The sequence below is a fragment of the Triturus cristatus genome, chromosome 10, assembly GCF_964204655.1.
Source record: "Triturus cristatus chromosome 10, aTriCri1.1, whole genome shotgun sequence".
NCBI classification, from domain to species: Eukaryota; Metazoa; Chordata; class Amphibia; order Caudata; family Salamandridae; genus Triturus; species Triturus cristatus.
This window is the reverse complement of record NC_140593.1, coordinates 1,023,495,829-1,023,523,026: the sequence shown is the minus strand read 5'-3', so window position 1 is coordinate 1,023,523,026 and position 27,198 is coordinate 1,023,495,829. Positions and strand designations below refer to the sequence as shown.

Sequence of the window (27,198 nt, the reverse complement as noted above, 5' to 3'; positions counted from 1 at the left end):
AACGGAGATTATTAATCTAGATTCGAGCTGACGCAACTTCCTTTCTTGGTTGCTGCCCCGTTTGTTTGTTACTGTATCGATGACAAAATATTGCAGGCAGTTAAGGTTATTCTCATGAACTGCTTTAAAATGCCTGGCGATGGGATAGGCTGGGTCAGAATTCACTATCGCACGGAGATGCTGCAAAATACGCACATACACTTGTAATTTTGTGCTTCCCACATAAAATAAGTTGCAACTGCACCTTAAAACCTATATTGCATGATCAGTTCTACAGGTGTAGTGCTCTCTTAGGGTGATGGGTTTGTCTGAAAAAGGAGTCTTATATGTGGTGGTATTTATACCAAATTTACAAGCTCTGCATGAGCTACATTTGAAATACCCCTTTCTAGGAAAAAGCCAATTTACTGCCTTAGATGTTTCAGGACTATTATTCACTAAGTCGTTGCACATAGAATAGGCCTTCCGAAATGTGATGGTGGGGTTTTTGGGGAGAATCTTTTTCAAAGTAACATCTGTGAGAATGATTGGCCACTGTTTCTTAATAATGGCTTTGATATTGTTAGCCTGCTTGCTATAGGTGGTAATTAATCTCATCGCTGTGATATCATTTGATGGTCTGCTGCCTGTGTCAGTTGATTCTAACACTTTGTCTATCTGGATTCAGAAGGGCCTCTCTCTTTTTCTCATTGACCTTCTTCATAGCTATGTCCAATTTCTAAGGGCTATATCCTCTAGCTTTGTCTGTTTTTTCGCTTCCGTTTGGTGGTATTCTCGGGCTTCCAGTGTACTGCATGCCCTGTGAATACGGAGAAACTCTCCATACAGAATGCTGGAAATTGTGTGCTGCGGATGAAAACTACCAGCATGTATTACTGTGTTTCCTGATGTAGCCTTCCTAAATAGACATGTTTCCACTTTTCCCTCTATGACTTGAACAGTGACATCTAGGAAATTAGCCACAGATACATCTATATGGGCAGTAAAATGCAGGTTTAGATTGTTGGCATTGATATTGTCAACAAACTTAAGGGCCTAATCTTTGGTCCCCCTCCGTATAACAAAAATATCAATGTACCGCCACCATTTTATTATGTGCATTGACCACTGCCGGGCGTGTCGCACCCTGAGGACATGCTCCTCCCACCAGCCCGCATGTAAACATGCATAGCTGGGGGAGAAGCATGCCCCCATCGCGACACCCCGCAGTTGCTGAAATACCTTGTTGTCAAACATGAATACATTATTGTATAAACACCAATGTATCATTTTTTTTAAAGCCTTTGATTATGGCAATGCATCTCAATTGGTCTTTTACCTAAAAAATATTTGACTGCCCTTAGTCCGTCTTTGTGGGCTATACTCGTGTAAAGGGCAGTAATGTCCATAGTAAGAAACACATATTCTTCAGACCATACCTGGTTGCTCAATTGGAATAAAAAGTCAGTAGTGTCTTTAATATAAGTTGGAAGCTGAAGCACAAAATCTTGAAGATAAAAATCAACGTATTTTTATGTATTTTCGAAGGAACTCTTGATTGCCGAAACAATAGGGCTACCTGGGACAGGCAGTTCATTTTTATGTACCTTTGGAATAAAATACATATTAGGTAACACTGGAAAATCATTGTTTAAAAACATAAATTTGTCTTTGGAGATGAGGCCTTCTCTTCTCCATATATTGAGTTCATCCTTATAGTTCTTTTGTATCTTTTTTTACTTGTGACATATTGATTTTGCAGTAACAAGCTTCGTCGTTCAAATGTTGATATGCCTCCTCTATATACTCGGTTTTGTCCCATAGCACGTCGTTACCACCTTTGTCAGACTTGTTGAGGAAAATGGAATTATTGTTCTTTAATTTATGCATAAGTTCAAAATATTTCCTAGTTTGATATTTAGGAATAACCTGTTGTGTCTGTATTCTTCGTTGTTATTTCTTTAATTCCTCCATGATGCGATCATGAAATAGGTCTATTGCATCTCGGGGCATAGTTGGGACAAAGGTGAAAACCGGTTTAAAAGGGCTATGGCCTGGCATAGTGATATTGACCCCTTTCACATCGGCCATATCTTGGGTATTGGTTATTGTATCCGACATCTCATCAAGTGCATGTAAAGTTTTAACCAATGGCAAATCTCTAGCTTGTAATCCAATTATTTCAATTGTACTGGCAGGACATTATTGTTTCTTTCTATTGGCCTCCTCCAAATTGTTTTTGATAGTAAAGTACTTTATTTATTTGATTTTTCCTTAAGAATTTATAGACCTCAATACGCGTATTTGTGTAGCCAAAGTTACTCTTGGGATCAGAAATAGAGACCTAATGCGAGGAGTTGTTTTTCTGCCTGATCCAGTTGGGTGTTGGTGAGCTTAATGATGGTATTATCCTCAATTTTTAATTCTTCTTCCAGCGTCTGTTCCACTGTCCCCGTCCTCTTGTTCCTGAGGCATTTCCTTCTTTGTCGCCTTCTAACATTCCTCCTTTGTTTGTTGAGGCGTTTTGAATGCGTGGTCGTAATGACTGTTTGTGTTCCATTTTGATATATTCCAATTCCTCGGCTAGTGTTAATTGACCCAAATCCCCTCGTTCTGCACATGGGTTACTGTCCTCTGATTCGGTTTCACTTTGCACCAAACTGGCATCTGATGTAGATATATTGGAATCCCTTCCTGCCAAATTCATCAATCTCATACTGGTTGCCACTCTGTTGGCGATGGTGCCTTTCTGCTTGCGCAAATTGTCAAACTTCCGGGCAAACGTAAAAATCTGCCCTTGCTCATAATCGTGTTTATGCCGGGCGAATTTAAATGCCTTCCGCGCTTTTATTACTTCCTCTTGCTTTTTTAATCTCTTTCATATCTTTGATGCTTTTTTTCTATAAATTCCTTGCTACTTTGATGTTCAGGTTTATTTAATTCATTGTTGATTCTCGCTATCTCCTCCATGTTCTTGTCTGTCGATCCTTGCATACTTGACCAGCAGGCACACTAGGCGCATGGAGGTACCGAGATTGCTTTCAGATATAGTCTGATCAGTCACTACTGATCAGTCATCCAAACAAACTAGCTCATTTAGAATGATAACGGGTTACAGCAAGCAACACAAAGAATTGTATAAGATCATTAACCGCAATTGGCCCATTGTTCTGAGTGATCCAGTTATTGGTCCCACCCTACCACAGAGAGCCTCCATTACATTTAGTAGGGCCCCTTCTATGAAGGACCAACTGGTTAATACCAGCCCGGAAATAATTGAAAAAACCACTTGGCTACATACCAACAGGGTTTTTATAAATGCAAAACTTGCAAGTCGTGTAATCACGGTACTATCATGAAAACCTATAGAGATGGTTTTAGTAACAAAGACCATCCCATCAACAAAGTACTTACTTGCAAAACCGAATTTGCTATTTATGTCCTCGAATGTCCATGCAGATTGAGATATGTGGGCAGTACGAAGCATGCTGTTCACAAACTCATATTACAAAATCTCCGGGCAATAGCCAATCAGGACAACACCTATCCTGTGGCAAGACATTTTAGAGAACATCACCATAGCGACAATAGGGGCCTTAAATTCTTTATCGATGCAGTAGTCGCAAGTAGACGAGGAGGCTATAGAGTCTAGGCTCCGCAAACTTGAAACCAAATACATATTACAATCGGATACTAAACATCCGGGAGGATTGAACATCACAGAGGATTTGCACACGTTTACCATAACTCTGAGTTAGAAAACATTTTTATGTAAAAAATTCGGTTATAAAATTCTTAGTTTTAGAAGGGTAACCCCTAAGGGAGTTTTATCCTTTTGATAATTATTTATTGTTTTAAAGAATTCTTGAATCATAAGGTACGAGCGAATGAAAGCAAATTTATATATTCTTTGTGTTACAATACAGCCAACTGGAGTACCTGTTATCATCTTACCAGGTTATTAGTATCCGGTTTATTGCAAATCTGTCAAGTCATCCCGTAAGTAGAGCAAGATGATTCAAAATTTAATTGTGATCCTCTCATTTTTCCCATCTGCCTAGGTTCGTCCCTTTTTAGATATTGTCCTTTTTGGGAAACATCGCAGTGCTGAGCTTTAGGTCCCATGTAATTGGGAAGAAGTTTGACAATATCTGTAATTATGATGTTAGGGTCAGGTGATACCGAAATACAGGATTTTAATTTTATATGATTGAATTGACTGGGCTCAGTCAATCTTGCATACATTTGAGATGAATTCCCCTTACAATATGAAATTAATTGTATTGGGGTTTTATCACGACAAATAGATTTTATTTACACAATTTAGTAGTTAGCACTTTTTTGCACATAGATTGATGAAACAGACCTATATGATAGTGATGAAACAGACCTATATCATGGTGATTACGATAGATCAATATAGGGATTTAACCCATGATTGATTAGGAGACATGTGTTTCAACGCTGGACATATTTGTGGTGGCTAATGAACAATGTGATATTCACACATATATCAGCACAACATATACATGTTTGTAAGAGAAATTCCACTTTGAGTTGGTACCCAATATTACATAGGAGAGTATCCCTATATATACAATGCAATTTCTCAGTAATTTTGTTGTACAGATGCAATAATGATTACGTTATTGGCTTTGATGTAAAAATAATGGCATTTATCCATTATATCACTATAAGCCTTGATCAACATGTTATGATTGTTTACAGCGCTGTATTTGCACAAATGCGTATTTTGCACTAATAATGCGTATGTTTTTGCACTCAAATTGCATATTTGCACAATCAATGTGACTGTCTGCATTTTACATAGCCACAGACAAGCATTAGAAATAATGAACCATTAATTTTTCGAGTTCATGTATTCGTTATTGTTACATAATGCTGCAGTATGTCTTTTATCTCTATTGCCAAACTTGTCACATGGTCTGTTTCAACCATTGCACTGTCACTTTATAAGGAGGATTGTGAATGGCTCACGTTGTCATGTGATTAAGGCTTGGAGGAGCCGAAACGTTATGGCGGCAGTTTGCACAGAATAAAATATTTGCACTTGCTTCAATGGTCCGTGTCCGTGAATGCTGGGGAAGTGGCGAGGATTGAGTTACTGCCCATCTATGGAGTGTCTAATATTTATATATATATATATATATATATCTCACTTATGTTACTGCTCCAGAGTCCGTTCAACCTGCCTGCTGGTGACAGCGGCAGCTGCCGTTCACTACGACATACAAATCCAATTTCAATCAAGAAATAAAGTATGCGGCACACCAGAGAATAGCACAACCATTTATTGTGCAAACAAAACATCACGTTTCAGCAAAAAAGTCTATACATTTTATATGTCCACTTTTAAACACCGTGTATATTTTAAAATAAATGTATACTTGTATTTTATTGATGTTGATCTTTTTTTAGGGAATTTGACTGGTTTCATTAATCACACAATAAAATGTATAAATGGCAAAAACTAGAGATTGTCATTACCACCCTCCACAATACGTTGACCAAAGGTGCTGCACAGTTAAATACCCTGTTTTTCCCTCAGAGTATACCACCAGCCAATTTAGATATGGACAGCATCATACACCTTTCAAATCGCTATTCCTTTGCTACAGTGTGTCATGGAACTGGGAAAAAGCATGCTCTCTCCAGCAACTACTGACGTGGCAACACCCTGCTTGTTGACGTATAAGCCACTAAAGCAGGACATGCTCTTTATGTAAACAGACCCTCACCCTCCAGCCAGATTCTATCATTGTATTGAAAGTGAGAAACAGACCATCTTCAGTCTTTCTACATCAACACCACCAGAAAGGGAGAGCAGAATCTTAGACAGGATGGACCGAAAATGTTGTGATACATCTACCACAACATAAAAGGTAGTATGTGTTTCTCACTGCCATGCATTTACAATGGGTAGCCTGTGGAAATCTGTACAAAGACTGGACGACTATCGCCCAGGGGAAGGAGGCAAAACTTCATATAGGCTTGTAATGAGTATATTGGTTTTAAATCGAGCTATGGTTGTAAAAGCCGACATCTCAGATTTGATAGTACTGGTCTTCTGCCATGGAAATTTGTTGATGTCTTTCTGGCTGATCAATAAGGCATAAGACAAAGAGTACCACCCCTTTACTTTTTTTCTGGTATTTTACAGATCTGATCTTATTTAGAAGAACAGATTGATGCAGGTGTGCCGACTCTGAAGGCATTTGGTTTTGAGAAATGAGACTCCTTCAGTTCTTCCTAGAAAAAGTTTAACCATCAGAGGGTTTACCCCTGGTTGACAGCAGCACTTACTTTGGATTACTCCCTAAACCAAACCCCTATGACACAGAGATGCAGTCAAAAACTGAGGGCTTTTGATTTTGTTGGAAATGGAACATTCTCCAATTTACATAGCAAATTCTAAAACCAGTGGAGAGTCCACCAGTTGAATATTCCATAAGGAGCTGTACTATAGTAGATTTAATTCTGTCATTGGTTTGGTCTTAGATTTTGCAGTACCAATCAACTCAGGCATTCATTTAAGTGCTTGAATGATAGTATTTAGATGTTGATAGGTGTTGCATATCTGGTAAAACAAACTGATTAACAATGAGCTGGTTTGCTATATAGCAAATTTCTTTCCTTCAACAATTGTCGTGAATTCCCTTTCCTCATAGTCTACTTTTTGATTATTTCTCACAAAGACTTGTTATTTACCTTTTTCCTGCTAAGTATTGCCATACGATATTTTGAAATTTCATAAAACAGACCGTTTAGCATTGGTACGTCTACCATGCATTTATCCGCTTAATAGATTTGTTGCGGTTGAAGTAATTCCAAAATATTGTTCATTTATTCTAGGTTCGCTTTTCCCGACCTGAATCCGAACAGGCCCGACAGAGGCGCGTGCAGTCTTACGAGTTCTTGCAGAAGAAGCAAGCAGAGGAGCACTGGGTTCACTTGCATTATTACGGTGTAAAGGTAGGTCAGCATTGCTTACAGCTTTGATCCCATTTTAGGATTAAATCTTTCTGTTCAATTTTCTCAAAACACAAATAGTTTGACCTCAAGCGTGTGAAGTAAAGTAACTACAGCCGTTATTAACTTTAATGGGCTTCCCCTCTCCCACCAACAACACCAGTTGTTTCTGATTATCCAGAATAGCTATAGTTAAATTTTGTTTTTGGGTGATTCATGCTGCGCTCCTTCTCTGTCTCTCATGGGTCTCCCTTCGTAAGTTTTTCCTTAGCTATGTTAAGGGCGTGTAAATATTTACAACAGGTGATTGCCACATTCTTTTAGCTAAGTAGCATAATATCATCGCCCAGTCTTTCTCAAAACCAAGGTACTTTTGTGCTATATTGTAAGCAATCTTCTCCATGTTAGATTTGGGGGGTCTCTAGTTGGCACAGGTAGGTCCTTGTGACAAATAGGGACCCTTGCCTCTAGTCAGGGGGTACACTCCTAAAATAACCCCTGCTCACCCCCTTAGTAGCTTGGCACGAGCAGTCAGGCTTATCTCGGAGGCAGTGTGTAAAGAATTTGTGAACACACACACTAATCAAGTGACAACACTACAGATGGACACCACACAAGTTTTATATCAAAAATAAGTATTCTTTATATAGATTTAACACAAGACCATAAACAACAAAAATCCACAATACTGTTACTTTAAAATGGTAGAATTTAGCTTAGTTCTCTTTAGATCTTAAATGCGACACTTTGAGTCAATGTACTTTAAGATGCGACACGCAGGGCAACAAAAGTGTTGCAGGGAAGGTGATGCGGTAGGTCCTTGCATGCAAAGGCGGTGATGCATTGAAGATCTGGTGCAAAGAAACAAAGATGGCGTCTTCTTGTTGAGGTGACACGCTTCTCCGATGTTGCGAGATGTCTCGGCTCGATGCTGCAGCGGTGACACCTTTGTCCAGTGATGCGACGACAGCGGCTTTGGCAACGACACTCTTCTCCAACGTTGCGAGACGCTTCCGCTCGATGCGACAGTTGCAGAGGCGACACCCTTATTCAGTGATGCAACGACAGCGGCTGTGACGGCGGCACGCTTCTCTGTGGATGCGAGGTGCTTCTTGTGATGCGGTGCAATGCGACAGCTCCAGCGGCGACATCCTTTTTCAGTGATGCAGCGGCTGCGACACGCTTCTTTGGTGTTGAGAGAAGCTTCTCGTGATACGGTGCAATGCGACAGCTACAGCGGTGACATCCTTGTTCAGTGATGCGACAGCAGAGGCTGCGGCAGCGACCCGCTTCTTCTTCTTGAGTCGCGCTTCCAGCTCCTTGCGACACGCAGTCCCTCAGAAGGCCCACATACAGCTACAGGCACTTCCAAAGAACTCTTGGGGAGCTGGTGGTTGAAGTCTGTTGTCCCTGAGACTTCAGCAGGAGGCAAGCTCTTTTCCAAGCCCTTGGAGATCCTTCACAAGTTGAATGAAAATGCACACAAAGTCCTTTCTCTTTTCTTTAGCAGTCAGGCAACCACTGCAGGCCAATCCCCCAAGCAGCACTTCAGCTTAGGGGTAGTCTCTCCTCAGTTTCTTCTGGTTCCACTCCTCAGCAAAGGTTTCTTCTTGTTTCCCAAAGTTATCTAAAGTTCTTGGGTCCCAATATTTATACCCAGTTTCTCTTTGCTCTCTGAAGGCAGAGAGGCCTTTTCCTAGTCAAAACCAGTTCTGGTCAGTCCTGGAGCACTTTGTTGATATGACTCCTTCTTTCCTTTCACAGTGCAGGGCAGAAACATCAGACACACTACAGGAGGTGGAGTCAGCATTGTGGAGGGAAAGCACAGCCCTATTCAGGTCCCAGGTGCAACTCCTCCCACCCATCTACATGGAGATCTCTCTATTCAGCCCTGTGCTGACTCACCCTGTCTCCGGGAATTCCCCAGCCCCCTGGAATTCCCCAGCCCGTCACTCAAACTCCAGACAAGGAATACACAGCCTAGCAGAGGCAGGTTTGGATGGTTAGACAAGAAAATACCTACTTTCTGAAAGTGGTATTGTCAAACACAGAATGTTAAAACCAACTTTACTAAAAGATGTATTTTATTATTCTGAGTTCAGGCATACTAAACTCTAATTTCTACCATGTTCCCGGAGTCAAGTCAAGTCAAGTCAAATTCACTTTATTCGATTAATTAAAATCATAAAAGCATACTACAGCAAATATCAAAGGTTCATCTATAAAACAGTTGATAAATTTAATACAATATTAAACAATTTATAAGTTAAAAAGCAGATTAAAAGGGCGATAGATACATAAAATACATTAAAAAACACTCGAATGGGCAATATTGCTGAATCCAAATTCCTATTGTTCTTCCAAACTTAGCCTTATTCTCTTGCATCTCACAGATGCGGCTAGAAAACTAGCAGTGCAATACATAATAAGAGGAGAAAGCAACATTTGTAAATAAAACAGTGCAGGCTTATACTGGATAAATCCCAAGTCCTTCAGAATCGATTTTAAGTATTTTATACGCGGTTCATGATAGAAGGGACAAAAAAACAAAAAGTGGGCGTTATCCTGAACAGAGAAACCATCACATTTGCATGGGGACGATTCCTCCAGCTTGCACCAGTCTTTCACATCCCACAGCACTGTATAAATTTGGTTAAACCGAAATTTGGATAAAAGCCATCTATGGAAAGGGTTGATTACCGTGATTAAATAAGGGGCCAGCACACAGGATGGGGATATCAGAACGTGAGCCCTCACAGAGGGTTTACATAAATCGCGGGCTTCACGCTCGGCCGTGCGAATTCTCAGAAAATTTATTTTCACCCACTGTAGGTCAGCTCTACACAAGGCTTCAGGGCTACTAAAAATTTCAGGGCGTCCCAAAAAAGCTGTCATAGTTTCAATATATGACAGCCACTGAATATCCCTTCTGTGGTCAAGTTGGAGGCAATCTTTAATGATCCGATGATTTAGGCTAAGGTTTGGGTTAAGCCAAAGCTTTATCCACATCAGGAGTGGAGCTAGATTTAAAATGTCTAGAATGTAACCCATTCCCAGCTCTAAATGTACTGAGAAGGTAGCAGTTGACTGGGGTAACCCCAGCAATGAGCGAAAACATTTGTTTTCCTCTGTCTGGATATCTGTGACGTTAACGTAACCCCAGACAGCTGCACCATATCTAGCAATAGCAATTGTCTTGGCTTTATAGATGGCCATAATGGCCTCCATAGGTTTCCCCCCCAATCTCTTCGCAAAACCCAAAATTGCAGCGTATGAACTTCTTACCGCATTAATTTTGGATGTTACCTGCGGTGTCCAGGATCCCCTCTGATCAAAGATCACACCCAGGTAGGTGAAGACCTTAACACTAGTAATCACCTCTCCGTCACAGTAAAAGGATTTTTCTTTACGCATACCGCGTCCGACGGACATGGTATGTGATTTACTTTTGTTGATCACCAGATCGAGACTACTCATAAAATTACAAAAGGCGTCCAATAACTTTTGTAGGGCAACTGGGGTCCTAGCTATGAGTACCGCGTCATCTGCGTAGAGGAGCACCGGGATTGGTGCACCCCCCATGCACGGGAAATCTTTTGTAGCAGACGTTAGGTGACCCTCCAAAGAGTTCACATAGAGCGTGAACAACATTGGAGCCAGGATACAACCCTGGCGGACCCCTCTAGTAGATCTAAAGCTCTCAGTGCACTTTCCGTCGGTGGTCATTCTAATGCGAGCCCTCAGATCTTTGTGAAGCTCCGCTAGAAAGTACACCAAGGAGCTATTGAGGCCCATCTCCAGCAACATTGCCCACAGCTTTGATCTATTAACAAGATCAAAAGCTGTGGACAGGTCCATAAAACCCAGGAATAAGCTGCCCCCTTTTGCTTTGGTGTATTTGGACAGTATAAGGTGGAGGTTGAGGCATTGGTCCTCAGTACTCCTCCCAGACCTAAAGCCAAATTGAGCCTCGGATAAGATGTTAATTCCCCTGGCCCACGCGGAAATCCTCGCCAGGACAACCTTGCCTAAAATTTTAACCGAGGAGTCCAGAAGCGATATGGGTCGATAACATTTTGGATCTCCTCTCTGCCCTTTTTTAAATATAGGGACGATTGTAGCGAGGGACCAGGATTCAGGGAAACCCACTATTGCGGCGGCGTTAAAAACTCTAGTTAAAATATTTGCCCAAAACAGTGGATTCGCCCTGTACATATCTGCTGGTACTCCGTCGGGGCCGGGGGCCTTACGCCCTGCTGTCTCCTCTATGGCTCTAAGTACCTCACAGATTTCAAAACTCACAGGCTCCGTTGGACTACCAGTTACAGGGGTTATAAAAGGGCCCAACTCTCTGTGGCTGTCATATATTTTTTCAAAATGAGACAGCCACTCAACTTCTGAGATGTTTAATTCCTGTACTGAGTTTTGGGCGCCTGTAAGAAATGGAGAGTTTATTATTGTCCAGAACTCAGCACTGTTTTTTAGGGTAGCTTTGTCCCTTAGGTCCTCCCAAGCTTTACTTTTTAATTCTCTTTTACGTAAAGTAATGGCCATATTATAATCCTTCCTCAGTCGTGCCACAAGCTCCTTGTTCCTTGGGCGGGCACTCAGGGCTTTTTTGAGGCGATTATGAGCTTTGCTACAGTTATTATCAAACCAGCCTTTTGCCGGGTATTGTTTATTCCCCTGCCCTTTAGCTAAAAGACTGCAAGACACAAACCGGCAAATACCTTCAAATGAAGATATAACATCATTGTGCCCAGCTAGAGGAGTAGCACACACCCTTAACTCATCTGCGACTGAATTAGATAAAGTTACAAAAAAAATTTCAGGTACAACCGACTCCCATTTAAGTCTTCTCCCCTGATCCTTTACTTTTAAAGGCAAAATAGTCTGCTGGAGACCAACCGATTTTGACAATAAGGCACTATTTGTTAGCACCAGTCCAACCGGATTGTGATCACTCATGGGCATATCAATAGCGTTATAAGTAATCACATAATTAAGAAAAAATCTCGAGATAAAGATAAAGTCAATAATCGAATCGCTAGCCCTACCCGTGTAGGTGGCAACCCGTGTGGTGATATCAGAAAATTCAGGTTCGAATAGCTCATTTCCCAACAGTACATATTCAAGTGCTCGACCATTCAGTGTGTGTTCTAAATGAGGGGGTGACACACTGCCTGGCCCCTCCAATTCAACCATAACACATTTATAACACAAATGAACATTAAAATCACCCATTAAAATAATTCGAAACAAAGTGGTTTGCTTGTCTCCGTAGAGAGTTAAAAAATCTAATAACCAGTTAAAATGCAGAGATTCTGGGTTACTATTGGGGGCATTGTAACAGTTAACCAACAACAATTTACCACCATCCTCTAAGGTTAACTCCAGAATGATAACATTTTTGGAAGCACAGTCTAGCATAATCAGTTTGCCTTTTAAATTCACTGAAACCAACATCATAAGGCCGCCTTTGTTCCGACCAGCTGGAGAAGGCAAAGCAGGGACGAAAAAGGAAGTGAAGCCATCTATCCAGTAGTCACATTCCAAGTCCCAAGTCTCTTGCAAGGCAATAACATCGTAACTCTTGACAAAGCTTTCCCAGCTGGGGTCTCCCTTCTTAGCCCGCAAACCAGCGATGTTCCAAGATAACAGCCTAACCGTTCCCCCATTATCACTAATAATAATCTCAGGTAAATTGTTCTTGACCACCTCAGAAGAAGGTACGTGGACCATAGGTGTTGGGGCCGCAGCCGCGGCGTCCTCTGTACCCTCTCCCTCTTCCCGTCAATCACAGAGGTCAAGACCTGAGAGCACATCAAACCTATTATGCGTTAAAATGGGGGGACCCCATGAACTGGCATTTTCACGGCCCTGCAAAGAACATTGCTGCGCCGGATTATGCCCCACCGGGGTAGATGGATAAGATCTTGGTCTCGACGCGGAGGGAAAATTGGCCTTATTGTAGAAATACCCCAATGGGCGAACACGGATACTGTTACTGTCCTCCATCAGGGAAGCTGCTCGCAGGAGGACAGTGGCCACGTGTTGTGGATATTTAAAATTCACAACCACGCAGTCCCCTCTACAAAATTTCCTTGATGGGCCAATCCAGTTCACTCTCCTTGTCGTGATTATGTCTCCAGCAAGTTTGGAAGGAAAACCACATTTAGCGCCTAACCAGGCCACCACTTTATTTTTGAGGGACTCATGCGCTTCCACTTGCAGCTCTGTATTACCTGGGCAGAGTAGTGGGACGTCTGCAAGTACAATGACGTATGGAGCGCATTCCGGGGGCAAATTAATAGTGTTGGCGCGTCTGCTTTGTACAGCATTACTGCTAATGTCAAGTCTCTGCAAGCCCCTCGCCTGATCGCAATCCACATCTGTTGATGGGGGATGAGTTACTAGGGGAACAGTAAGATTATGGCCCGAACTAATAGCAGGACGAATCATAGGCAGAGAGTTGGGAGCTTTTGTAACACTACATCCCGTCACCCCAAGGTTTGCTAAACTATTGTGAGTGGGTGAGGGATTCGCCTGAGAGGATTTAGCCAGCTGTCGATCCAATAGAGCTCCAAGTCTTTTGATTTCCGCATTTGCGGTGTCCAGTTTGACTGTAAGACAGTCAATGCAGGCTTTAAGTTTTAGGTCTACCGCAGCCTCAATACGTTCGATTAACAGATCAAACTGCTCTAGGCTCAAAGTAGTCTTGGGATCCTTCATAGGCTCTGCAGTTGGGTTGGATTTGGGGGAACTGTGGCTATCCGGCCGATGAGTTTCCACCCGTCTCCTATGGGTGGTCTTACCCCCCCTCTTGCTTTGAAGCCTTCTGCATGTTCTAACGGGTCTCTTGCCCCTAATTTCTTCCACTGTTTCTGAGTCTTCCTCAGAGTCAGGGCGTAACGTATCATTCATTAAGGAGGCCATTGCTGCGTTATCATGCTCCTGGAGAATAGGAGCTACTGTATTACAAATTAGTTCGGTAACGTTATTATCTTGTGGCAATAAGTCCGTGATTCTATCGCCATCTGGGAAGTCCTCCAATGTAGCGGCTATAGCTAGGGAGGGGGCGTGATCCATATCATCTACCTTGCCCAACGAAGCTCTTCTATCCTCGTTAATCTTGGTCACCCTCTTGACTAGAAAGTTGTTCATAGAGCCAGCCCCCGAGACTACCTTATTTTTCTTGGGACCTGACATCATAGAATATGGCTAAGATTTGTGGTCCCCACAACAGGACCCGGAATATAGCCACAAGTCCGTCTATACTGAACAGCACCACAACAATGCACAAGGGGCGCAGCAGTAAAAGTGGCGTATAGCAGCAGTACCTGTAGTGCAGTGGGTGATCTGGTGTCCGATGTCAGGGGGATGGCCCCGCCCTGCCTCCTTCTGCCCCTGACGGCCACAGACGGCCCGCCCTTTGCCCGGGCTTAGCCCGGCGCCACCCGCGCGCGTCCCGCGACGCGGGGGGTGAAGCTGTTTTTGTAGCGCCTTCAGGCGCGAGATGCTGTAGATCCGCTTCCGCTTCCGGTGGGCAAAGGTGCCTGGGAGATGAAGTTTCCTGCTCCCTCCGCGCTGCAGTCGCCGATGTCACCAGTGCGACGGCGGGAGGGAGAGACGATCCACACAGCAACCCCCAAAGGCCAAGGTAGTGAGCAGGTAGGCACAGCGTTTCTGACAGCCCCCCGGAGTCAGTTAGGATTATAGTATGTAATAATCAAACTGCCCATTCTGGCCTATGGGGAACAGGTAGCCTTGCAATAGTGGAAAACGAAAATGGCTGTAATTCACTATTAGGCCACACACACCAAGGCTTGTCCTACCTTATACTTACAATGAACCCTGCCCTTGGGCCTACCATAGGGGTGTCTGATATGAAGAAAAGGGAAGGTTTAGGGACTGGCAAGTGGGTGCACTTGCCCAGTCAGCATGGCAGTACCAGACTGCACACAGGCTTTGCAATGGCAAGCCTTAGACACACTTTTACAGGCTGCTTCTGTGGGTGGCACAACCAGTGCTGCAAGCCCACCAGCAGCATTTGGATTACCCGCCCTGGGCACTCCTGGCGCACTGTACTAGGGTCTGACAGGTAAACCAAACCAGCCAATCATGGAATCACTAATCCATACATCAATTTACACTAGGGAGAGCATATGCACTTTAGCACGGATCAGCAGTGGGAAAGTGCCCAGAGTCATAAAACAGTCAACAACAGGTCAGAAAAAATACAGGAGGAAGGCAAAAAGTTTAGGGATGACCCTGCAAAAAGGGCCAAGTCCAACACCCATCATGTTCCAAATCTTGTATTGCCAGTCTTTGATATCTGGCAGATTACGTGTGCCTTACGTTGCACTTCTTGTCTGCTTATAGCCCTAGAGAGATTTGTTTGCCACTCCGTGAGTGTAATCTACAGTCAGTTAACAGGCCCTAGTACTGGTGTCTCCAAACAGTCGATAGCGAGCTGGCAGTAGCTTGCAGAAACCTTCAGAGTAGCTCCCAGCCTTGAGTTAATTTTTTACTAAGAACCACAATAAATAAGTGTTGCATTTTCCTTTTAAAGTTAAGGAAAGACTATGTTGATTTTACATTATTATCACGCTGCAGATAGTAGAGCATGATAATGAGCAGTGCTCCACTCAGATTTATGACCCTTGTGGGTCAGAGGTTCAGAACTGAAGCACTACAGGATGTAACTCTTAAATAAGTCGTTCTCAACTCAATGTTGGAGCATGGGAACAAAACGATATTTCAGAATGCTTTTAAATGAGAAACAACTAAAATGAAGAGTTAACCTAATGCTTCATTTTATTTTTCTCCCTTTCAAAGTGTCACGTTTACAAACCACAGGCATCTTGATCCCATTGGCCGATAGACACAGTGCCATATCTATAACTGAAAAATACAGTAGTTTTCTTTTAAATAGGAGAAATTTAAAGTGAAGAAAAATGTTTCTATGAACCATTGTCTTCATGTTTTTCTCTATTTTAAATTAAGCAAATTAAGTCCTAATGTGTTTTAAGCATGCTTCTTCATTTTAAATTCCTCATTAAAAAAATTACTCTATTTTCCTGTTGTAAATACAGCACCATGTCTGCAGGCCACTGGAAGTAATATGCCAGCTGTTTGTAAAGACACTTTGACAAGGGGGGAAATTGAAATAATGAGTTTTATGTAATGGTTATAAACAAAGTTAACTCTTCAGTTGAATTTCAAAGTGTTGCATTTACTCTTAGCAGGCATCATGTTCCTAGTGGCTGGTAGACACACTGCCATATGTATAACTAAAAAATACAGCCATTTGTTTTTAAATTTGAGAAATTTAAATTGCAGAAAAATGTTCCATCACGTGCAGACAAATGTTGCTTATTATTAATATTTTTGCAGAACATTTTTCTGTATCATAAATTTCTCCTATTTAAAAGAAAAATGGTTGTATGTTTGTGTTGCACATGTAACTGTGCCACAAGTACATACGAGAGAGGTTCTCTGTCACCTATACACATATATCCCATTAATTCACACACATGTTCATATAGCCCCGCAGGCTGTGCACTCACTGATGCACATGGCAGCCCTTTCATAGTACCCCTTGTCACAGTATTTTGTTCAAAGCATAGTATCTGGCTCCATGGACGTTTGGTTTAAAGTCAGTGAAGCTGGGCAAGGAGGGTGTCTGGTAGTAATGCGCGAGTTACTCGGTCTTCAGTAGCTCACGACAATTTTCCCTGATCAGGAGTAGGTCTCATTTCAGAAAAGGTTGGAGACTCCCGCCCTAGTATAATGTACATAGAATACCAGGGTATTGAATTATTAAGCATCTCGAATACAATGTCTAGTGTCCCTTTCTAATATGTTTGTATCTTGGGACATTCCCGCTGTAGATGTATCCGCTTTCCTTTTTCCTTGCTGCTCCTCCAGTATGTGTCTGACTTTTGTTTATCCTGTCCCCATAGCTTGATCGGGGTGAGTATGTTGAGATTTTGATTAGTGTTTGTCTTGTCAATGTCGATCTCACAGTTTTATGTGCTCTTTTGTTTGTTTCTTCCTATTCTTGGTCTAATGAGGGTCTCCCTTGCTCTCACTCCCAGCAGTTCATACCTGGGATTTTCCTGCATCTTTACGTTTTTGATGCTATTCCTATAATTCTGATACCATTTTATTATCTTATTTTCCGATATCCCACCGCTCGTACCTAGTGAGTGGCTACACCTTCAGGCATTTGTTTTCTGAAGACCTTGGTGGTTCACCCGGGTGTATCTGTGTCTCTTTGATTCAGGGAGAGATAAGTCACTATCGAGGGGTTCAAAGGTGGAGATACAGTTTTCATCAAACATTATTCCCACTCTGTTGCAGCCATGTGCTGTCCATTGGGCTTGGTTGTTTTTGCATCAGTGATCTAAAAAAACCTCCTTCGTTGTACGCTCATTTGAAATCGTATATCATGTGTTGGAATTTCCTACCAACCTTTAGCTTTAGTGTTTGAAAGATGTATTATATATTATGGAGTGACACCATTTTAACAGCCGCTATTCTGCTGCACCTGGATAATCCTCCCATGTGGCACATCTGCAGTTCTCACATTAGAGATCTTCCCACATTATCATAACTAATTGTAACTGTTTTCTCGAGCAAGGATGCTATTTGAGCCTGTAGTATATGACCTGGTGTTTTGCCCTTTGGAAGGAGTACTCCTGCTGGATGATCGCCATCTCCTTTTTTGTGATGAAGAGGTTTCAGATTTGTGATTTGGTTTGGTAGATTTGTGAAGCCCAATACCTCCCTCTTTTCCCTAAGCTCATCTAGTATGCAGTCAGACAGCCTCCTGGGTGGGCCACTTCGATCCTAATGTCATCCACCTACATTGCCAATTTATGCTCCTCTCTTCCTATCGTTATCCCTTTTTAGGTCTCGGGACCATCCGGTCGGCAGACCGGAAGTCCGGAGATTTAATGACTTGGGAGAAGAGGGGCTTGAACCCGCCCCTCTTCTGCCCTGTTCTCCATTGGCTGGCCTCGTAAATGCTGGCCAGCCATTGGAGAAGAGGTCCCGTCACTCCAATCATGCCCCGTCCTTTTCGGATCGGGGGGCGTGTTTTTTGCGAAAAGTCTCAGGGAGGAGACAACAGCAAAACACGCCCCCGAATCCGAAAAGGGGGCTGCCTTTCTCCGAGGCATTTCTGCTCTGCCTGCCTCGGAGAAAGGCGGTCGTGTGCTCGTCCGCTCCCCCTTCGTCCGGTTGCTGCTCTGGTCTCCAAGGGTCTTCTTGTTAATGTTGAAACGCAAACGTGCTTGTTGACCCGTACAGCACGTAACCAAGAGTGCATCACCAGTCACTAGTTTTTTCCGTTGCTGGAACGCACGTCCATGTTGTGCGTTCCAGTACCACTAACCTTAATTTACGTTGTGCTCTGCTCACATAAGGCTGCTCCAAAGTGGCACGCTCAGCGAAAGTGGAGGAAAGTCAGCTTCTTGTTGTTTTCGGGCCCTGGGATTTTCTGTGATTTGCCCACTGGACTCGAACTTGGCTCCCTAGCTCCAAAGTCGGCAGCTATGGCCAATGCGTCACATCCCCACCTCTATCATAAATGAGTCATATTTTAGCCTGACTTGGGGAGCACCGAAAGCCACGTTTAAGGCATGTGTCTAGGGGTGCTGGTTGGCGCGCAACACCCATTGGGCTCACCGGGCTTCAGCCTCCGCCCCTCCCGCCCCCCCCCCCCCCCTTCATGTGTGTCAGCCTGGCTGAGACAGCCTCGCGGGCTGCCGTCCGTCTAATTGCATCCGCACCTGAGTACTTCACGGGTCTTTAAAAGACCAATTACGCGTTAATGAGGCTTTTGTTGCGTTTCACCACTTCTTACAGCCACTATGCCTATGGCTGGAAGACTTAGTAACCCCCCCCCCCCCCCCCGAAATTTGGCTCTAGTTGCCCGCCTGGGTGCTGGCACCCCGGAGGCCACTTTCATCTCTGAGACAGGTATGGTCACCTCACCTCGGGATCGAATGGGTTCTTCGAATCGGAGCCCGTACCAATGGCTGTCTTGGCAGCTGCCTACGGAAGGAGCTGCAGATCCAGGTGCTCTTGCTTCTGCCCACAAATGCGGATGGCGCAGGCTGTGGGCGAGCCAGCAACCATAGGAGCCATTATTTCCTCTACAACAAGCATTTACAATGCAATGGTCTCGGCATTGGTAAAGTTAGAGCTATTGGCATTGCTCATGACATTATTTTTGTTTATGTTTTTGTTTTTAAAACATTTAAAGAAACGGCATTGTCATGAGCAATGCCAATAGCTCTAACTTTAACAATGCCGAGACCATTGCATTGTAAATGCTTGTTATTAATTAATTCTGACTTGATTCTTTCCCTCAGAGTTTCCACAGTGTCACCTTTTAATCCGAAATCCACGTGAAATGGTGCTGGGCCATTCTCCTTCACCGCAGCGATGGTGTATTGTAAGCACTGAGTATGCAGCGTTTGAGCTAATCCCTATCCCAGAGGCAGACATGTGTTCAGAAATGTACCCGTCAAATGCTTTCTCTGCATCCAGCATGACCCTCAGAGTTAACTTTTTTGGGTTCTGTGTACATAATCTATGATATGTGACAATTTTCTTGTGTTTTTGCCACATCCTCTGTCTGGATCAAAGTCAGATTGAGCTGGATCCAGAAGACTCGGTTATACCCCTGCAGCTTATATTCCTATGAAGATCTTGACATCTACTTTTAATAGAGATATGCATCTATATGATCCAAATAGAGAGCGGTCTTAACCTGGTTGAGGGATCATAGATCTGCTCGCTTGTACCATTGCTTCTGTTGTGCTCTCCATCTTCTTGAATGTTTAAAACACCCTGGTTAGGAGAGGGGTAATCTGAATGCTGAAAGTCTATAAAACAAATTTCACCGGAGCTGTTAGAGCCTGGGGACATACCCACTTTTTGTTTAGCTATACTCTCTAATACTTCTATTCTTATAGGTCAATCTAATTCTTCTTTCTGTTCCACTGCCTACTTTTGCATCTGTACTGTAATAGTCTATTATTTTGTCATCTGGGGCTGTTTCTTCCCTCGTAGAGCTTTTCACAAAATTCGCTAAATTGGCTTGATATAATTCCTCGTCTACACTTCACAAGCCATTCACATTTTGAATTTTCTTCACCCTCTCTTTTGCTATTCTCAATCGCAGTTTGCTTGCCAGTTGTCTGCCTGTTTTATTGCTACTGTAGTAATATTTCTGCTTGATATTTAGCCAGGCGTTTTCTGATTTGTTTGTCTGTTATTTTCGCTTGGGCCCTTTGAGGCTCTTCCAAATTTTATTGGAATGGTTTCTTTTTTTGTATGGTTTCTAATTCTTTCACCTGGCTTTCAAGAGACTCTTTTCTCTAGCCTTTCTCTGTTCAATGTTGCAGAGATTGACATGATCATCCCTCTCACTACTGCGTTTTATGGCACCCATAGCAAAGCACCTTGTCTTAATACGTCACCCTTATCGTTCTCCTCCATAAAAAGCAATAGACCGCTTCCTAGTTCTCATAATACGAGCTTAAAGCGCATTAGTCTTTAATTTATCCACCACCCAGTTCCTCCCCCTGTTTTTATCTCTACAATAAGATCTAGCTCAATTGCTGCATGATCTCAAATGAGGTCAATTTTTGTGGTTTGTGTGTACTGCGCAAGTCCAAGGAATGGTCTAGGAATGCATATGTTTTAGGAAGCTGCTGAATAATAGGGTTGTCTATTTCTGTTGGGTGTTGTTTGCCAGATATCATTTTATCCCACATAATGCAGTGATTTATGTCCGTTTTCTGATTGAAGCTCTCTGGTTCACTCATGGTTCTGACCAGTCCCTGGAATTTTCCATGACCAGGTTCAGGTCGCCCCCTATAATAAGCTCACCTTGAGTTACTGTCATTATGTCAGTAATTGTCTTGCACAAGAATTTTTCATGGAAAATATTTGGAGCATAAATTGAGACAATTGTGTATTCCATTTCTCCGACTCTTAATGCTATGCCTAGGGCTCTGCCCTTCTTGTCTTCTTGTAGTTTGTTAGACTGCCCCATATCACATAGACCCTCAAGTCCAGTTTCTCTGTAACAATACTGCCCTACTGGAGCCACATAGCTTTGAAACAACATCTATATAGAACCTCGACTAAAAGATTCCGATTTTTTTACCCGTTCTGTGTGCATTTCTGCACTTCGCTAGCGGCATCGCTCTCACGGTCTTGTGAAAGCGGAGTTGGTGTAGCCTTTCCCCAAGCCTGCAATGCCCATATTGTTTCCAATTTCACCAGTAATTCTGCAGGTTTCACCTTGTGGAAAAAGGACCACCACTCCTGAAACCTTTATGCCTCAGAACCATCAGATGGGGTAACTGAATTAGACATGTGATGGAGTTATAAGCAGCTTAGCCTTTCTTTCCTCTGCACAGGACCAACAACCATTTTCACCCCAGTTTACGCATGTTTCTGGATAGTCTGACAATGGATTTGTTGTTAGGCGATTAATAAAAGATTATTTTGTCAAACTGAAGGAAAAGGAGTGTAGTATAGCTTCCTTTAAGACTCTTGACCTGACCGATGCATTTAACAAAATTTTTTCTCTCTTTTGTCAGGACAGCCGCTCAGAACATGAACGCCAGTATCTGCAATGTCAAGCTACTGGAATGGAGAATACCGAATTAATAAAATCTCCAAGGTAAGTGATTTATTTCACTTAGCTGGTTGATGTCAGCTCTTAATTTCTCTTTGATACCAGCTAACTGTATGTATAGTTCATTCATTATTCAATGAATAGTTTTTCAGCATAGAATTCTGGCACTGGTTTAAACTTTCAGTAGCGAAGGAGACGATAAATACACTTTACAATAGGGACGCTACCACTATGCAAGTTAGAGGTAGGACAACTACACTGCATTTTATTTTCTTAATTCCGTTTCTAAAGTAGCCTACTGAAAAGAAAAATTTGAAAGACTGGAGATCTAGCTTGAAAGGCTTGCTTCTATGTGGAATTCTCAAACTAGAACACATTAACAAGAACCGTGTTAGCCTTAACCTGTTCTTTCCTTCCTGTTTAGGCAGCCAAAGTGTTAGCAGATTGCTCATTTGAAGCTTGTTAGAGAATGTCCTTTAAAATGTGAAACTTGTATTGATTTTGTGTGGATGGTAAGCATTTGTTCACATGACCTCAGTACTTTGCTTATTTTTCTGTTAAAAGGTACACATGGCATCGAACTGTTCAATTAATCTCAGTCACTGGTAATTACTCAGGCCGCATTCCAATCCATTGTTATTTTGGATACCTCAGTTTGAACTTCGCCATATGCAAATCAGTCTTTACTCTGAGGCTGGGATGTGGCTGAGATTAATTCAAGTATTCCGCCCATCGCTTTTTTAAAAATTTCGTGTGTTGCAGTAAGTGGGACAGGTATTGAAGGAGTCTGGCTATTTATATAATATCTGCTAACAAAGTATCCTGTCCAGAAAGAACTAGAATGTAGGGTATGGGCACAGTTTTCAATCAGAGGAGTAATGGTATGCTTCTACCACTATTGGGAACAATACCTCTTTGTATAGTAACCCTCACACACTCTAATAGTGTCATGCTTCATCATCGGGTTCACCATGGCTCCTAAAGGCCAGGGTGGGCTCAACCATGTTTTAGGGAGCTCTTTGGAGAAAAGGCCAGGGGGGTTAAAGATTAAAAACCCACCATACACTCCAGGAATCCCTTTAATATGGAGATATGGTGGATATTAAATCAAACAGAAATAGGGTGTTCCAAGGATATAATGGTCCCATGACCCCAGAAATATGCGAACATGTTTCAGCCAATGAATGGCCCTATGGGTCCACGGCTTTCGTCAGGGCAAAACTTAATAATAAATCCCTCCCTGGAATTATTAGTATAGTGTCACACTTTTTTAAATTTAAAAATGTTTTACCAGACATACTCGCCCTCTGGATATACTTATTCTTATTATGGCGTCTATGTTCTCAGGTCTGTCCAACCTGTGGAGAGACCTAACATGACACAAAACTCTTGTGTCTATAGCAGGCATCACAGTGATTAAAAAGGCATGTGCCTCATGCAGTGTGCAGTCCCTCTTACCCTCATTCAATAGGGTGCTGCACTATGCTTTACTCAAAGAGGGGACAGAATCCGCCCCAGAACAATGCCACCCATTGTGTAATTCATAAATCATTATTACATTTTTGTTGTACATTGACCCCCGAAACAAAAGTGTTCAAGAGCTGTACGATGAATATTATTCTTAATATGCCAGTGAGGGGGGCCCCACGGGGGTGTTGTCAGTGCGAATTATATTGTCGTCATCCAAACCATTATACTTGTATCCATTGTGCTTATTTCAGATTAAAAAACATATCGTCATCACATTCATTGTTCTAATATCAGACTTGCGAGACCTCTGGTGCCTATGTGTCCCTAATTGAAAGACGAAACCCCATGGGAAAACCAGTGCTGAGTTGTATAGACAGACATATGGCCCGTATGGTAATGGTAGGTGAAATAACCGTAATGGAGGTCTTACTCAAATTTGGTGGACCAACTACGTCTCACGAGTGCAGATTTAACGGGGCAGTCCTATAGTCAAACACTGTTGATAAAATCAGTTATTCGCTCTGTTAGTCGTCAAAGTTAAGTTTACTCTCACCTCAGGACACATAGGCACCAGAGGTCTCACAAGTGGTGCTTTCAGGCATGGGGTCCGTGCTTTGGGAGACACTCGCGGTTGAGAGGAGGCCTGCACAAAGAGGCTGGAGGTGGTGACTGGGAGTTTAGTCCAGGCAAACCCAAGGTGGGCTAAGACTCGGAGGGTCTCGGGACCTCGTGGGCACCGTTGGCTCAGTTTGACTCTGGCTAGATTGCACAGGTGCAGTGGTGCTTTCTGGTTTCGGGTTTTTGGTGTCTGAAGTCTTCATAGTTGTTCTTGGGTGCCTGCAGGGTGCAGGGAAGTAGCTCCACTACTCCGTGGGAGATGCTGGTTGCTCCTTGACGTGCTGGCAGTCCTCCCAGGCTTTTGGAGGCAGAGCAGCTGCAGGACGAGTCATCTTTGGTGCAATTGTCATGGATAGTAGGCAGGCCAGCCGGGTTGGCACCAAGTCAGTTGTTGCTCTTCGATATCCTTCTTTTTAGGTTGTCAGCATCTGCTTTCCTGGTGCCAGGGGCTCCCCTAAATACTAGATTTAAGGGCGTTAAGGGGAGTGAAGGATAGTAGCCAATGGGCTGCTTAACCTTGGGGTCACTATACCACCTATATGACCACTCCTGTGAGAAGTGGGCATAAACCTGTCCCAGAGTTCCTAATTCTACCATCAACAAGATGGCAAAATCTTCCTAAAGGGAGGCACATTGGGCAGCTCACCTTAGAGGTGTGACTGGCCTAGGAGTGCACCACACCTCCCTGAATATCTAATTTCCTGCCTGCCATGGTTCCTCATGGGCTCAGGGCAGGGTGTTGGCATTATCCCGGTCTGTGGAAGCCGTGGTCACATATTAAAGGTGGTGGAGGCCTTTGAAGCCTCCTGTCTTGATATGCCGATTACTTAGCCATCCTTCTTGAAGGGGGTGACAACACCTCTGGCGAGAGCAGGCATTGTTTCTGCACTCCTAGAGCGTAGACTCTCACCTGCAGGGGCGTCAGAAACCTGTCTGTGTTGACACCAGTTAGCCACCTCACTAGAGGCTAGTAGGTTTTCAGGGGGTATCGCTAAGGTTTTTTCTGGGTGCATGTATACATAAATCCACCACTGGAATCAGTGTGGGTTTATTAATATGTGGTGTTTGATATATAATTCAGTGAGGCTGTCCTGTTGCTGGGAAACTCGTTCTTACCTGTGTCCAGCACATGTACTTAAAATGGCTTCCCTGTTCACTTGTGATATCTAATAATTGACTTGGACATCACTGGGTCATATTTGCTCATTCAGATATGCTCACACATGTAGTATAGTGCACCCTGTCGAAGGGCTGTTAGGCCTCCTATAGGGGTGGCTTACCTATACTGCATGCAGTGTCAGCAGGCTTGGCACACAGAGATGTGTGCCATGTCGTGTTTTCACTTTTATCTGCACCAAGACACGCAGCCTGCTTGAATTAGGTGTGGGGTCCCTTGGGGTGGCACAATACATGCTGCAGCCTTCAGGTGCCCTCTCCAGCACCCATGCCCTGGATACTTGAGGTAGTTCAACAAAAAGGGGGAGTGATTCTATTAAAGACCAAAGAGGCCGGAATCGGTTTGAACAAAGCAATAAATATGTGCCTCTTGGATCGTTAATCCTCTATTCTTTGAGTCCCTCAGGGATTCTAATCTCACCTGTAGGTACATTTCAATTCAAATACTTAAATTAACGCATTTCTGTTTAGTGTGCAGAGATTAGAACCATCATACATACATTACTTTTAGAAAAGACGCAAAATTCATTATATCAAGGGAGATAAATTATTTTTTTGATTTTTCTTTTTGGTCAATTTTCTATTTCATGACAAAACACTTTATACAACCATATTAAGGACTTTTTTCAACAATTAACATAAAACTTTATATACAGAGACATCACACCCTGACGTACGATGCGTAGATTACATCAAATTTGTTCTCATTGTCTTTTTGAAAGTCCTACTAAATCTGTGAAGTATCAGCTTTTATAAATTTGTATATCCTCGGTACTGGGTACTTGAGGTAGCATTTACTAGGGGCTTAAAGGTGTGGCCAATTGGGGAACAATTGTACAGTTTAGGGAAAGAGACCTGGCACTGGGGACCTGGTTAACAGGAATACAGTACACAAAGTGGTGGTGACCAGGTCAAAATGGGGCACTTTCCTACATGTATGCCCAGACATGGGTCCTGTGTACACTGGAACCAAGCTATACCTTCCTGATAAACCCTAACTCTGATGAAACCGCTCCTAGTTTGCTTATTTTCCGGTTACAGTTCATGGAGGACCTGGCTTCGCAGTTCAGGCTGGACTATTCGCATTGGAGCAGTTTCGCAACTGAGATCGCATGGTGTGGAAAAAAAGCAATAGTCTGGCATTCGGCCCTAGTAAATGTCAGTGGCTGAGAATAATCCAGGCATTCTTTCCTTCGTATTTTGTATACTATTTGGCTGGAACATCTGCTCATTATGGCTTTTATTGTGGACATAATAGGGGAGTGTAAAGACGTTGCCAGTACTTACTGACTTACTATACCTGCCAAGTGTTGATCTAAGGTGTGCAGAATTACATATATTTTCACAGAAAGAAATACTGAAATTCAGTGTGGAGTTGTGCAGAGCATAATGTACAGTATGAGTGGCATCAGTTATAGTGTATGTTGTGCATTGCACACCAGAAGTGGGTTTTTTTGTATGGTTTTAGTTCTCTGAACCATAACTTTAACAGTTTGCTTTTTAGTGAGTTGTGTGTTTTTTTTCAAAGTATACAATACTCATCTTTGCACAGGCACACTCACGCCCAGCCGCAGCATGGGCGGACAATATAAATTGCATGCAACTGGTACTCCCTGAGGACATCCTATATGCAGAGGCACATGTCATCCAGGGCCTGTAGCAATATGATCCCATCACCCACATGCTAATGGAACTCTGTTGCTCCCCATGTCGGCCGACACCATCTTCAAAACCAGTTCCATTATTTACGAAGCCATCACAATCTGCATCACCGCTTACCTCAAACTCACAGTCTTCGGTGGTTCTCAGCACACCGACAGCTAGGACTCTCTAAGACTGTAGACTTAAAAGTGTAAAAAAGAAAAATAATGGGCCTTTTACATCAACTACTCAGGATCTGGAACAGCTGCACATGTCCAACAGTAGGCAATCTAGCTTCCTCACCTATCACTCGTAACATTTTTGCTCGTCTTTGACCCTCTACAGCTTTTGACTTTTTAGCTAAGAACACATTATAGAAATGCCATATATACACATACATACATACAAATAATAGTGCCTACCCCTGCCAACGTCTTTGATTGAACAGCCCGGTTAATGACTTAGCCTGCCCTACACTTCTTTCTGTGACACCAGCGGAGTATGTGACCAACTGCATCTCCAGAAGAACTGATTTACCATAAAATTCACTGGGTCCAAACAGTACAATGTAACTGATTCTACCCCAGCCCTACAGCCAGCCGAAGATGCTGTCTCACCATGTGACTAAATAGACATTTGTACTGCTTTTCTTTTTGGTG

General features: G+C 42.9%; 1 protein-coding gene across 2 annotated transcripts in view; it reads left to right on the top strand.

The window, feature by feature from the left end:
* The window catches only part of POLR3E (RNA polymerase III subunit E), a 232,323-nt gene that overhangs the window by 104,540 nt on the left and 100,585 nt on the right, over nt 1–27,198 (top strand). For both annotated transcript variants that reach the window (XM_085629041.1, XM_085629040.1), the window contains exons 9-10: nt 6,853–6,972; nt 21,597–21,679. In XM_085629041.1, coding sequence (XP_085485167.1) covers nt 6,853–6,972; nt 21,597–21,679 — 203 coding nt within the window. The remainder of the gene's footprint in view (nt 1–6,852; nt 6,973–21,596; nt 21,680–27,198) is intronic.